The sequence below is a fragment of the Patella vulgata genome, chromosome 3 (genome assembly GCF_932274485.2).
Source record: "Patella vulgata chromosome 3, xgPatVulg1.2, whole genome shotgun sequence".
Classification (NCBI taxonomy): Eukaryota; Metazoa; Mollusca; class Gastropoda; family Patellidae; genus Patella; species Patella vulgata.
This window is the reverse complement of record NC_065881.2, coordinates 85,283,625-85,297,519: the sequence shown is the minus strand read 5'-3', so window position 1 is coordinate 85,297,519 and position 13,895 is coordinate 85,283,625. Positions and strand designations below refer to the sequence as shown.

The window sequence follows — 13,895 nt, the reverse complement described above, 5'->3', positions numbered from 1 at the left end:
TCATAAAATTGTAAAGTCACGTGGATCATCTGACTTTTGAGCATATAAAGATGAAAAACCTGACAAACACGCGCAAACACAAACTCGTGAGGTCAATCGATGCAAGTTTGCTTAAACTGAACACGCACACGTAACTTGAACTGGAAAAACAAACTAAAATTGTTATTTTCATCTTTGTTAGAAAATGCCGCGCCTTTTAAATGTAGAACGTCTACGTGCTATAGGTAGGCTCTATGCTGGTCAATCTGTGGTCACTGTTGCAAGAGCCTTTAATTGTTCATGCCAGACAATAATTAATCTTAAAATGAGAGTGCTTCAAACTGGAACTATTTTCGACCGCCCAAGGGCGGGAGCGCCACGTGTGACGTCACTCCAGGAAGATCAAGCAATACGATTACGTCATCTTAGAAACAGATTTGTCACTGCAACCTCCACAAGTAGAGATATGTTTGGTGGAAGGGTAACTGCACAAACTGTTCGAAATCGCTTGCAGGCTGCTGGCCCTATAATGGACCAATATTGACACCTCTTCATCGCCGTAACCGACTTGTGTGGGCCACAAGACACATAAGATTTACTCAAAGACAGTGAAATTCGGTTGTCTTTAGTGACGAATCTCGATTCACTTTGAGATTTGCCGATGGCAGGGAACTAGTGTACCGCAGACGAGATGAACGTTACGCTCAATTATGCGTCAGAGAAGTTGATCGATTTGGTGGCGGCAGCGTCATGGTTTGGGGTTCTTTTTGTGCACATGGACGTTCTCCTCTTGTTGTTGTCCAGGGGAACTTAAATGCTGTCCAGTACAAGGATCAGATTTTACAACCTGTTCTTCTTCCGTTTATGCAGAGACATGACCCTGGACTAACGTTTCAACAAGACAATGCTCGACCCCATACAGCAATTGCTACCTAGAATTTTTTTAAGAAATGCCGGTGTCCAAGTCCTGGATTGGCCGTCGCTTAGCCCCGACCTTAATCCTATTGAACACATCTGGGACGAACTGGGTCGACGTGTTCGTCAGCAAGTGAATCCACCACTGACGTTGCAGGACCTTCAACATGCTCTTGCTGAGCAGTGGCGACGTCTTCCTCGGGTAGTGTTTACTAATGTTCTGAGATCCATGAGAAGACGTTGTGTGGCAGTACGAGACGTCAGAGGAAGCCACATTCGTTACTAAACACTTTATTCCGATTGTTCTCCAAGTCTGTGAATTTCAGTTTGGGGGGTACTGTGACATCACGAACGTTATCAATGTCAAGGACTTTCGGCGAGACGTATTCTTGCTTTCTGTTGATGTCAAGGTCGCCTGTGCACAACATAACACTAAAATAGTTGCCTTAAACCAAATATTAAAAATCTAGTCCCAAAAATCCCCCTTGTCAAGTTTTTAATTTGGCTGAGTATATGTTACAGTCGATCTGTCAAATCAGCCAAATGTAGCCAAATGACTAAAATAAGTGGTCAAATGCCCAATGTGTTTAAACGAACATGCCATACACAGGATTCATAATAAGTCTAAACAATTAGCAGACATTACAAATTGGATATAGCTTATGCAAATATTTTATTTATATAATATAAGTACTATTAACAATTGTCCTTACTTGTATAATCATGATATCTTATTAAACAATGACAATTATATAATGCATGTAACAGAATTAGTTAATAAAACTTCATAACTTTAAACGTCTGAAAGAAAGTACCTTTTGGGGATATGTCGATAAAGACGAAAGTGTGTTAACATCATATTCAGCACATAACTTTTTTTTTATTATTATTTTATTTATCACAGTTAAAATATAAAACAAAAACTTAATGATACAATCAACGACTAAAAGCCTAAAAATATTACATATAATAATAAAATAAATATATGATTATGATATTCTACTAATTAAATTTCACGAGGATTTTATCATCAAAAATTTCTATATATGGATTTAATTGATATAAACGTTGAAACTTGTATAACAATCCATGATGTTTCATATAAATATAAACATTATTCATATGAGATTGTTCTGGAAACACTTGCATCTCTTGTTCTTGCATTTAGAGGTTCCTGAACAGTTGCGCTTTAGAAATCCGTGTACATCACTCTGCGATTTCATATCAAATTCATAACGAAGAGACACAGTGATGGATGTGTTAATGTCAGACATATTAAGAAGCTTTTCCGGACAAAGATCGAACTGGTTTCTAGAACATTTACCACGCAAAACACCGGCAGGACACTCAACAGAATATTGTTCACTGTTGTCAACAATCACACGAATGAAGTCCTAGGATCGCCACCGCCTTGATCTACTGATGGAATAGACACTGTTACATTTGTCACCAATACTTCCAGCTTTCATGGCTAGCTTATTTCTCTGCGCCATTCTTTCTGCTAGTCCGGCAAAACTATGGCTGAACCTGGAAATTGTATACAAATTGTTTTATAATTGCTTTTAGTAGCCTAGGGTGTCCTTTTTCAGAATCTGCCGGGTGAACCTGGTGTTTCAAGATATTTATTCAGTGTACAATGGCAAATCAAAGCACATGTTCATGGATCTATCAATCAAGATGGCAGACCTGACCTTAAGGTGACCTCCTACAAAGATTCTTACCAAAGACTTCCAATCAAGGGAAGTAACCTACATGTACATATAAGCAAGGGTACAGACCACAAATATACTATTCAAAAAAAGTAGGGGATATTTGATTTTTAAGTGTTATTAAAGTCACCTAATGAAACTGACGAAGAAACAAATTACAAAATGAAATGAAGTTCACATTCATCGATTTATTCCAAATGATCGTTAGACTAAGTAAGGCACAGACTGACCATTATAAGGGTAAAATGATACCCGGGGTCAAACAGCAAAGTTACCACAGCATCACAACCAAGTCAGTAACGGGTAAATCCTCCTCTGTTTGCCAAACAAGCATTGATCCGACGTGGCATACTCCTAATGAGACGTCTAAGGTCATTTTGGTCCAGATTGTCCCATTCCTGTTGCAACGCAGCAGCAAGTTCTTGGACATTGGCAGGACGTTGTTGACGTTGACGTAACCTCTGTCCAAGCATGTCCCAGACATGCTCGATGGGGGAGAGGTCGGGACTCAGTGCTGGCCAAGGTAATGTGGTGATGTTCTGTTGTTGGAGGTAACCTGTAACGATCCTGGCCCTGTGACATCTTGCGTTGTCATCCTGGAAGATGAAACGGCGGCCATGACGTCGTGCGAACGGCACAACATGGACTGCCAAGATGTTGTCCCGGTAGTACTGGCCTGTAACACGCCCTGCAACAACATGTAAAGCTGTTCTTCCAGCAACAGTGATGCCTCCCCACACCATAACAGAACCACCCCCAAATCGATCATGTCTGATGACGTTAACGTCTTGGAAGCGCTCGTTTCGACGACGCCACACCCTCCTACGTCTGTCCAAAAAATCAACAGTGAACCTTGACTCATCTGAAAACATCACATTGCTCCAGCGTCGATTATCCAAGTGTTGACGATCCCTACACCAACGACGTCTTGCCTGAATGTGATGATCTCTCAAACAAGGGATCACGCGAGGACGTCGGGCGCGAAGGTGACCCCTATGCAGTCGATTCCGAATCGTCTGGCCACTCATTCTCACACCAGTGTCTGTTTGAAGACGAGCGCTGATCTGATTTGCTGTGATGACACGATTTCTCAAGGCCAAGGTACGGATAAATCGATCCTGGGCTTGAGTTGTCGCCCTTGGTCGACCTGAGCGTGGTCTGTCCTGTACAGATTGTGTATCACGGTATCTGGACCATAGCCTGCTTATGACAGACTGAGAAACATTCATCGTCCGCGCCACAACCGCCTGTGTTGTGCCGATCTGTAGCATGCCAAGGGCACGTAACCTTTCATTTTGGGTAAGCCGACGCATATCAAAATTTGTTTTCTGGTCACTAAAACAATTAAACTGATGTTTCCACCCTGGAATTCAATGCCACAATGACTGTAACATTCAAAGTCAGAGTCGTGCAAATCTTGGGTTGGACCCCCATGATGATCCCAAGCATCACCTGCATTCCATGCGGTAGCTATTGGTGCGTTTGGGCGTCACATGTAACTGGAAATGTTTCTTCTGTTAGGTTCTATAGTGACTTTTTTCGTAGTCATTTGCATATTTTAGTATTATCCCCCAAAATCAAATATCCCCTACTTTTTTTGAATAGTATATCATACTTAACACCTGGGTAACCCTTGAGCCTTTTGAGAAATTCAAGATGGCGTCCAAGACGGCATTCATTTCAAATTATCCCCTATAACCCCCATAGTATTTTGTCTAGGATGATAATTTTGGTGTCTAACCGTATGTTTCTGGGGTCAAGGAATACACTGAAATCATTTAGTATGTTGTGGGGTGATTAGATGATAGTAAAATCCAAAATGCCAGACAATATGGCCCCTGAACTCGATAGCGGCAATTGGGGGCGATTATTTCACCAAACCAACCTATATCTCGAGACAAACTATATCTTTCTGGGCATAGGAGCATATGGGTGATATGATAATGTAAGCTTTTAAATGTATTCGGACCCTGGATCTGATCCATGTGGCAAATTACACCAATGTCACGAATGAAAATACGCTAACTATTTACTTGGAAAACCAATCTATTCAATTATGACAATAAACAATAAGAGAACTAAATACCTGTGGAAGAAATGAAGAATAGGCTAATACAAAATAGGACTAGTATTTTATTTAGGGAAATGGCGGCTTGTAAAAGTGACCGTTACAACCTCACTCATTGAAGATTCTAGTAAATGAGTTATCTCGCTTTAAGGATAAGACCACAATTAGTTCAATAGCACTAATAATACTCTGTAAATAATAATGGCTTAATCTTAAAAATTAATACTCCGATATTGCATAGCAAACCCCAACAATAACACCACATACATCTCTATGGGGGGGGGGGGGCAGGGCCACATGGGACGGCCCTGAAAAGGTAATACACAGTTTAATCATTTCGTCGTGTGTCTGGTTGAAACCTGCGAGAGCACCAGCGCAACATACTGTACATTCTAAGCCATCCTTAGAGCAGTTACAAGCAAGCGTACTACTTGGGTTGCCACTCTTGGATCCACATCGGTTGAGCCACAGCAATTTAGTGTCTTTAATCCAGCAATACAGTTCCGGATCTTCCAGTGAACGCCACACAATAACATGGTAGTGACATCTTATTAATTTCCCTGCAAATGCATCATTCGTTGGAGCAAGACAACATGGTTTAAGTGAGGATGATGACGATATATTCCAGTTTTGGATGCCTATAACCTCTAATCACCCCACAACATAATGAATAATTTCGGTGTATTGCTTGACCCCTGGAACATACGTTCACACACCGAAATTATCATCCTAGACTAAATACTATGGCGTGCTGTTTCAGGCAGCGATTTGCAAGAGCTCTGTCCATAACACGCTGACAAGAATCGCGTTACAATGAAAACACCAATCAAAGCAAGAACAACCGTTGACATTGGTCAAACTACGGAGAAACACATGCCAGTTATCATTGAAATCCTGCCAGCTCATCCGCTTACTCCATATGACACGGTTACATGCTGCTACGTTTGGGGGAATGGAACAGCTTTAGAAGTGGCGATAGCTCGATTGTATTCTCTCTCACTCGTTGGAGTAGTAGAATAAGTGCTTACACAGGCCACTGTATTAATGTGAGATTGTTATGGACAGAGTTCTAGCAAATCGATGCCTGAAACACGCTTGAGGGAATGGGCATCCAAAACTGGAAATGTGTCGTCATCATCCCCACCCAAACCATTTAGTTTTGCTCAATGAATGATGCATTTGCAGGGAACGTAAAAAGAGCTCATCACCGAGCTATTGTGTGGTGTGCACTGGAAGATGGTAATCCGTCGGAACTTGATCCGGAACCGTATTGCTGGGTGAAGGATACTAAATTGGGAACATTACAACCGGCCAACTTGCACCGGGGTCTGCCATGTGGTTCATCAGATGCAGATGCAAGAGTGGCACCCCATGCAGTACGCTTGCTTGTAGATGCACAAGGGGTGGCTTAGAATATATAGTATTTTGCTGTCGTAGGTTGTAGCCAGAAACACGACCAAAGGATTAAACTGAATATTAATTGCTTAGTTTTGTATGGGTTATTTTCGTGTTTTGTGGGTAGAATTTGTTTTTTTCAATGTTCAAAAAACAGCTTGTGCCCCCCTTTTCAGGGCCGGCCCATGTGGCCCTGAATCCATTATAGGCATGTATGTGGTATTGTCGTATCACCCATATACTCCTTTATCCAGAAATATATAGTTTGTCAATACTAAAAAGAGCAGAGTAAGGCGACTGCTGGATAGCTAGAGGTTTTCTTAAATTGAACAAATTTTATGCCAGTTGTCCAATCAGAGATGTTGTTTTCCCTCATCCAAGCACTCGTTATGTCCTTGATGTCCGAGTTTGCTCTTTCAACATCGCCTTGACTCTGTGGATTGCGTGGTTTACCATGTACAATAATAAGGACTGTCCACTGGATAACTGAGGGACACCAAACAAGAGAAAAATGTCTATCAACTTCAGCTGCAGCTCTTTTGGATGTAAGGGAACGAAGGACACAGAACTTTGTCAGGTGATCTTGATACACTAAAATCCACCTCTACGCACCTTGGGGAAAGGATTGCATATCAACCAGGTCAACTTGACAGCGTGAAGTAAAATCTTTGGACAAAATGGGCCGGAAAACAACAAGATACAACAAAACAATTGCGACCTTCATGACCGGTTACGACGTGGGCTCTGTGGATGATGGCATAGGTCTCTTCAATGTGAACGTAATACAAACGCTGCTCAAGTGGAAGTTTGACGCTTCTTGATAAGTCTCTCATAATCGCCACACTGTAAAATGTCGTACTTGATCAATAGGTAATAACGTTGGTGAGTCTTCTTTATTCGGTTACTGGCCAGCTGCTTGACTTCTTCTATGATGGTGTAATACTGGTTCTTTGGAATAAGGACCTTCTTCAAGACTTCATATTTATCAAACAACGCTTGCTTAAACCTCTCTTCTGTTTTCGTATCAATTGCAGATGTGGTCTAAATGAAATGAAATGAAATGGGATTTAACGTCCTACTGTTCTGCTCCTATACTGGGCTAATGAAGACGGGCATATTTTTAAATAATTACTAGTCTTAATCCATATAACTGACTGAAGTGACGAGTGATAACAGATACACGGGCAAATTTCTGCTCACTAACAATTCCTTCGAAGACCAAAAGTTGTTATGTCAGACTGTGAGAGGATATCTGACAATCCCAAAAAGTAATTGACTGTCATTGGATAAGAGAAAAATAGAAATAGTCCATACATTCCCTTGTTTTTATTCATTCTATACTTAATAAAAACATTGTAATGCACGGACTTCTTCTATATTTTTTCGTTTTCTCTTTTCTAGTGACAGTCAATTTCACGCATATCGGATTGTAACTTCCTGGATTATGGGACCTGATTGTACGAAAATTCCCTTCTTTATTGAGCTTGTTCTTTGTCTATCTCTTGCAAAATATGGTCGTATCTTGCTTGGCAACCGCTTGTTGAAAGACATATATGATATTATAAAGATTATAAATCTTAAATACTGTTATTTAAATATTAATTATTGATTGTAATAGAATATAATATTATTATGCTTGACCAGTATTTAATTTGTACATGTAGGCTTTCATAGGCCATCAAGTGCGGTTTGATTACTGTCCACATATCGTCCAAAGTCTGGTTGCAAGGTGTCTCGATTGCTGTACAAATTCGCATCGAATGCAGCCAGAGCGCTTCTCGAATGGGAGCCGAATATGTTTCGAACGTCCACGAATTCTAACAGAACGCACCTTGGATACTTTGAATGTACTTCAAATGTACATGGAATGTAATATGAATAGATTCCGCCAGCAATCCATGTGTATTCCGGCTCATTTGAGGTGCATTCTGGAAATTCTGGCATGTTTTGAACCATTTTCAATAAAAGGCTTGATCTCGCCTTAATTCCATACATCTTATCAAGGTCTTCACGTAAATACCTTGGATATTTCGACACTAATTTCGATTGGGTATTCACCCAGCTTGGGAGCCTGTCAGATTCCTCGTTCATCGCGAATACCAAGTCTCGCGCTTTCCGGCTAAAATGTCTACCTGTAATAATCGAGTTGCAAATTTCAAAGTTCGTTCAATGTCAAGGCTTCTGTGGAGTCGCTATATTTGATTTGAGCGTGTTTGTGTTACAACCTCTGATTGAACGCTACTGTTCACGTGTGTGCTGTAAATGGTGATAACGTAGATATAAGTTCGGGAATTGTAAAGTTGATAATGAATAAATGAATAATAAATATTACATAAACCGTTATGACCAAAATGTTTGGCCATTATAAACAAAGAGATACAAAGAATATAATATGTGACAGCTCGTGGGACTTTTCTGACGACTTCATTAGCGGACAACCAATCATATTTAATATAGGCCCTATTGATAACATTCAAACATCATATGCTTCATTATTTCAGCGTGTTCATTATGACTATTGTATGCAAAATGAAGACCCAGTTAAACATACCCGATTTTACTTGAAAGACAGCCCTAATGAATGTATAGAACTCTGTTCAGAACAGGTAGGAATTATTGATAATTTGATTAATTGAACTCTTCTGTAGTAAAATAGTACTGCCAGCCCTGATGTAAATATTTATAACCCCGATGTAAAACAACATTTTACTAAGATTTTAGCCCCTTATACAGACGTATATCTGTCTACTACATCGTTAAGACTGTTCATCACGTACATTTTGCATACCGATAGCCCATTGGCCAATCACGCTATTTTACCGAGATTTCGTCTAATAGTTTGGATGCAGGTGTGGCCCCAGGCAGTGTAAGCTTACTCTTCCGGACACCTGTTACCACTGTTTGTCGTGTATTTTGTACTCGGTGAACAGTCCGTATGCTGATTACACTATTTTGCCTATACGTTTTTTTTTTGTTTTTTTAGGACTTCGAATTTTGTCTAATGGTTTGGATTGTTCGTACTTGGGTTTTATTTTATTTTTATAATAATATATATAACGTTTGTATATGGGGCTAAAATGTTGTTTTACATCGGGGAAAAACGCATGAGGTTAGGCAGTCAGTCCCACTTCTTGTAATATAGAAACCCAGTATTGAGATCATGCATTAGTTTGTATCAGAGTTTATTCTATTACCTCACTTCTATTCCGGGGGGGCGGGGTTAACTTGTCGGCTTTATATCATAAGTCAAGCGGAGTCCAAATTCTGGGTTCGTTTCACCAATCGTTTGGATTTTCCCACTTCTAAAAGACCTCTACCTCAAGTGAATTATTGAAATGAACTGGTATAGTTCGAGAGGACATTAAATCCAATTTCTCTCTCACTTAAAAAAGTCAGCAAATTTGTTATTTAATTATGTATCTATATATGTATTTATTTGTCAGTGATATGAGTTTACAATGAAGTTTATAAAGGGGGAGGGAGATTATATATTTTATATTGTTATCTATGTATATATAAATTACAATGCATACTATTTATATCTTTATATATGTTTTGGCTATAGCAAACTTTTTGCTTCGCCTGTAATTAACGTTCTAACCAGAAGGCCCCAGACTCGACCCTGATGTTCAATGAACATAGGCCATCCCCTTGTGATTGGCGGAAGACGGGGCTATCTGGTAAAGAACAGCGTCTGGTCGTTTGGATGCGAGGAACACCCGATGTCCCGTCTACACATCGGCGTTACATAAAAGAAACCTTTAAATTTGGCATTCGATAAAGAGTACTTGGAATGGCTGCTGTCCAACAAAAATTCACTTCCAACGCACCACATGACGTATTCCAATCTTTATTAGCCCAGTTGGTGCAGATCTAGAAATTCTATTTTATTTTATTTCATTTCATGTCCATGATTGTTTTCAGGGCCCTCACATGCTTCCAAAGCATTTTCAAGTAAACATGATGCGTATCTTCTGCAAGAAAGATAATCCAAAAATCATTAAGGCTGCCAAAACAGCTTTTGAAAAATGGTGTGTTGATAATGGATTGAAGTCTGAGGTAGATGTTTATTGTTTTGTATTAAAGGGGCTGTTCCGATATGAAATTTAAGCGCCAAAATATAAAGGAATGTTTTTTACCTTGTTTCAAAATTTCAGCTCAAAATATTGAGTCGTTTGGACGTGAATGTCAAAACTGCTTATCCGGACACGTAACCCTTTTAAGATTTCGGGTCAATTTTTTTCCGTTGGGTGACCTGATAATCGATTCCCGTTCCTTTAGAGGTCTCTACAATGAATGACCAATGTACTGTACTTGATAACGAAAGGTAAATTTCACCTACACACTTTTTTTATAAAATAAAAGTCTGGTTTCATCCAGTCACCGCATAATACAACTTGGGACACCGATCTTCATTTACAGATGAAGACTGACGGGTTTCAGTTGTTTGAAAACGTATCACATATGGTGAGTTACTGTCTGTTCCAGGTGATACTACGACTCGAAAATTGCTTGCCATTTCTTCTATTTTTAATTAAAATGGCTAAAACTTTGTGAAATACCTGGAATGGTCACCCCATTGCTTTCTGTCTTGTGAGAACTAAGTTCAGACCAAGCTATACAGCTTTTCTCCTTTGAAATATCATGGTTTGTTGACATCTTGATACTAAAAACAGCCATGTTTGACCTATTTATCTGGAAGAACCTAAGTGGACAAGGGGTGCTGAGTTGACTTTAAGTTCTTTCGCCCTAATTGGATATTTAGTTGGTTGTTTCGGTCCCATAGAATATAACTCTTTTGAAAGAGATATTTACTGGATCCAAGACCACGTTTGTTTGTCCCACTAACTTGACAATTTAATTGCCCTCCGTCCGATGGTTATTACTTTATGATTTCGATATAAGCTACATGGAAATTGTATTTGTAACCCGCTATTAAAATGTGATGAAATTTTCGAAGGCGGCTGCAGGATATACCCCAAAATCTATGGGTTATGGCGATTTGCATTGACACATTCCTTGATTATCGCGTATTTTCTATCTTGAAATTGTACATAACAATATTCCATTATTCAAGGGATTATATTTTCCTAAGATTCGTTTGCTGTTTTTTTTTCTTTTCTACTACAACACCAGAAACAAATCTTTTGTGCCTAAATCTAAGGATCTATTTTGAAAGGAATACCAGAATTTGCTCTCAAATAGAGCTATAAAGTCTCAGAAAACAAAACTCTGAATCATTTTAACCGATACATTTATTCAAATTTAAATACTGTCAAATATTTTACACCAAATTACCTATTTCGGAAAGTTTCCATGGTTCTGACATGTACCGTCTTTTCAAAATAGCTTTTATCCACTCTAAATTATCCAATAAGCATTTTTTTGCGAAATAAGCAAGGTCAAACAGAAAAAAAATGTCAATCCGAATAAAAACAATATTGTTTCACACAAGCTTCAAAGTGTGAAACCCTAATAAGTATTATTGTCGCGAAACAAACCGGCGAATTCTCCTTCACTAGACATTTCTAACCGAATGCACCAAATTTGTAAAGTACCTGTCTACCCTCATGCGAAATGCAAGTGTTCCATTTAACGCACGCGTAGTCTTAATGTTTATGTTTTGAGAAAGTGACAATGTCTAAATATGTGAAATTTTCAAGAGAATACTGGATTTTATGGGACGTCTAGTCATTTATTCTAAGGGAAGAAATCAAAGGGATGAAAATTCCAGATATGTCACAAAGTTTTAGCCATTTTAATTAAAAAATGAAGAAATGGCAAGCAAATTTAGAGTCGGAGTATCACCTGGAACAGACAGTAGTTGCTCGGGCCTAAGGAAGGGGATTTCAAGGGATTTTAACGCAAAATTAAGCAGTTTTATTCTTCAAAATATAATCGTCATCGTTCTTAGTGTTTAACGTCCGCTTCCACCGAGGCTGATATCGCAGACAAGTTGCATTATTTTCATTTTTTATGATCTTAGCGCACGCGCAGGTTTCTTTGCTGTGGGAGGAATCCGGAGCACCCGGAGTAAACCCACGAGGTTGAGAAGGCACCCCCTATCTCCAGTCCACATACGCTCACACCAGGTATGAAAACACGACCGCGAGTCAGAGGTGACCGGCCAGCGGGAGCTCGAAGCGTGACACTCTAGACCACTAGGACACCCTACCCCCCCCCCCCCCCAAAAAAAAAATATATATTATCGGGATTGACCCTTTAAATATTGATGTCGCTATCTGGGCTAAATTCTCTCGATGGACGAATCTTTAACTCAAATCTGCATGATTCTGATCATCTCAGTTGCAAAGAATTTACATGAAGAAAAACGATCCTTTATTCTGTAATTATTTGTATATGTGACAAAACCTACGGTGGCTCAGTGAGTGAGGCTCAGAAGGGCCCAGGGGTCTATCCCGGTGGTAGCCAAGAAACCTCCCCCAGAATGTGCTGCCTTGGTTTCATTTTGTTTGTGGTACAGGAAGATAAAGCCTGCAATGTTTTTACAAATTTTAATTTGTTTTATTTTTCAGACCGTCAGAGGAGGTTTTATATTCAGGAAATCTCAATAAGGTATTATATACAAATAAATTTCAAATGCTCTAGATTATTTTATAATAACAAATTTTTCACATTTTATAATAACAAATTTTTGCAACATTTCATAATAAAAAAATCCGCCATTTTTTAAAAAGAATTCACAATCACTTCATAATAAAAATTGTACATATTTTCACATTTTTTAAAAAGAATTCACAATCACTTCATAATAAAAATTGTACATATTTTCACATTGTAAAATAACAATGTTCACATTGTAAAATAACAATGTTCACATTGTAAAATAACAATGTTCACATTGTAAAAAAACAATGTTCACATTGTAAAATAAAAATGTTCACATTGTAAAATAACAAAGGTTCACATTGTTTAATAACAATTCTGAAATTGTATATTAACAATTTTGAAATTGTATATTAACAATTTTGAAATTGTATATTAACAATTTTGAAATTGTATATTAACAATTTTGAAATGGTATATTAACAATTTTGAAATGGTATATTAACAATTTTGAAATTATATATTAACAATGTGTACTTTGTATAGTAACAATTTTTACTTTGTATAGTAACAATTTTTACATTGTATATTAACATTAGCCACATTGTATAATAACATTTATCATATTGTCACAACATATTATATCAATCTTCATTTTTAATAACAAATTTTCCTTTTAATAACCAATTTGATCATCATGTTAGAATAATACAACATTGCACACATTTTCACATTTACTTTTGAATTGAATAGGACATTTTCATAACTGTTCATGAAAGCAATTTTTCTCATCATAACAAGTTTGATCATCGTGTTAGAATAACAAAAAACACGTAAAATATATAAACTCTTACGAAAACAATGCGTGTTTTGATCGACGGTCCGAAACAAGTAACAATAAAAACTCTTACGAAAGGAATTACGTGGTGAGACCGAAAGTCCGAAACAATCACGTAATTATCTACTTGTGTGTGATCTACACAAGTTAATAAGAAGTGGAATCTGGTATTCTGGATAGGGTACAAGAACCAAGACCCCTGTATGTAAATGCACCCTACTTTTCTGTGCCATGGATGCCATGGATGCCATGATAGCGGCGTTTCTGTCTCTTTTTCATTGAATTCCAACTGCCAAGTGATCTTTTATCCTTGAATGACTTGACACTGTACCCCGTCATACCCGCTGACAAAGGGAAACCCAACAAGGACCTTATCTGACCCTATTAGATCATACATCAATTTATTTTACAATAATTGATGAAA

General features: G+C 38.3%; 1 protein-coding gene across 2 annotated transcripts in view; it reads left to right on the top strand.

Annotated features, from left to right (window-relative positions):
- Positions 1-13,895, top strand: part of LOC126816495 (deoxynucleoside triphosphate triphosphohydrolase SAMHD1-like) — a 43,922-nt gene that overhangs the window by 29,133 nt on the left and 894 nt on the right. For both annotated transcript variants that reach the window (XM_056100041.1, XM_056100042.1), the window contains exons 13-15: positions 8,568-8,672; positions 9,991-10,125; positions 12,603-12,642. In XM_056100041.1, coding sequence (XP_055956016.1) covers positions 8,568-8,672; positions 9,991-10,125; positions 12,603-12,641 — 279 coding nt within the window. In that variant the 3' untranslated portion in view covers position 12,642. The remainder of the gene's footprint in view (positions 1-8,567; positions 8,673-9,990; positions 10,126-12,602; positions 12,643-13,895) is intronic.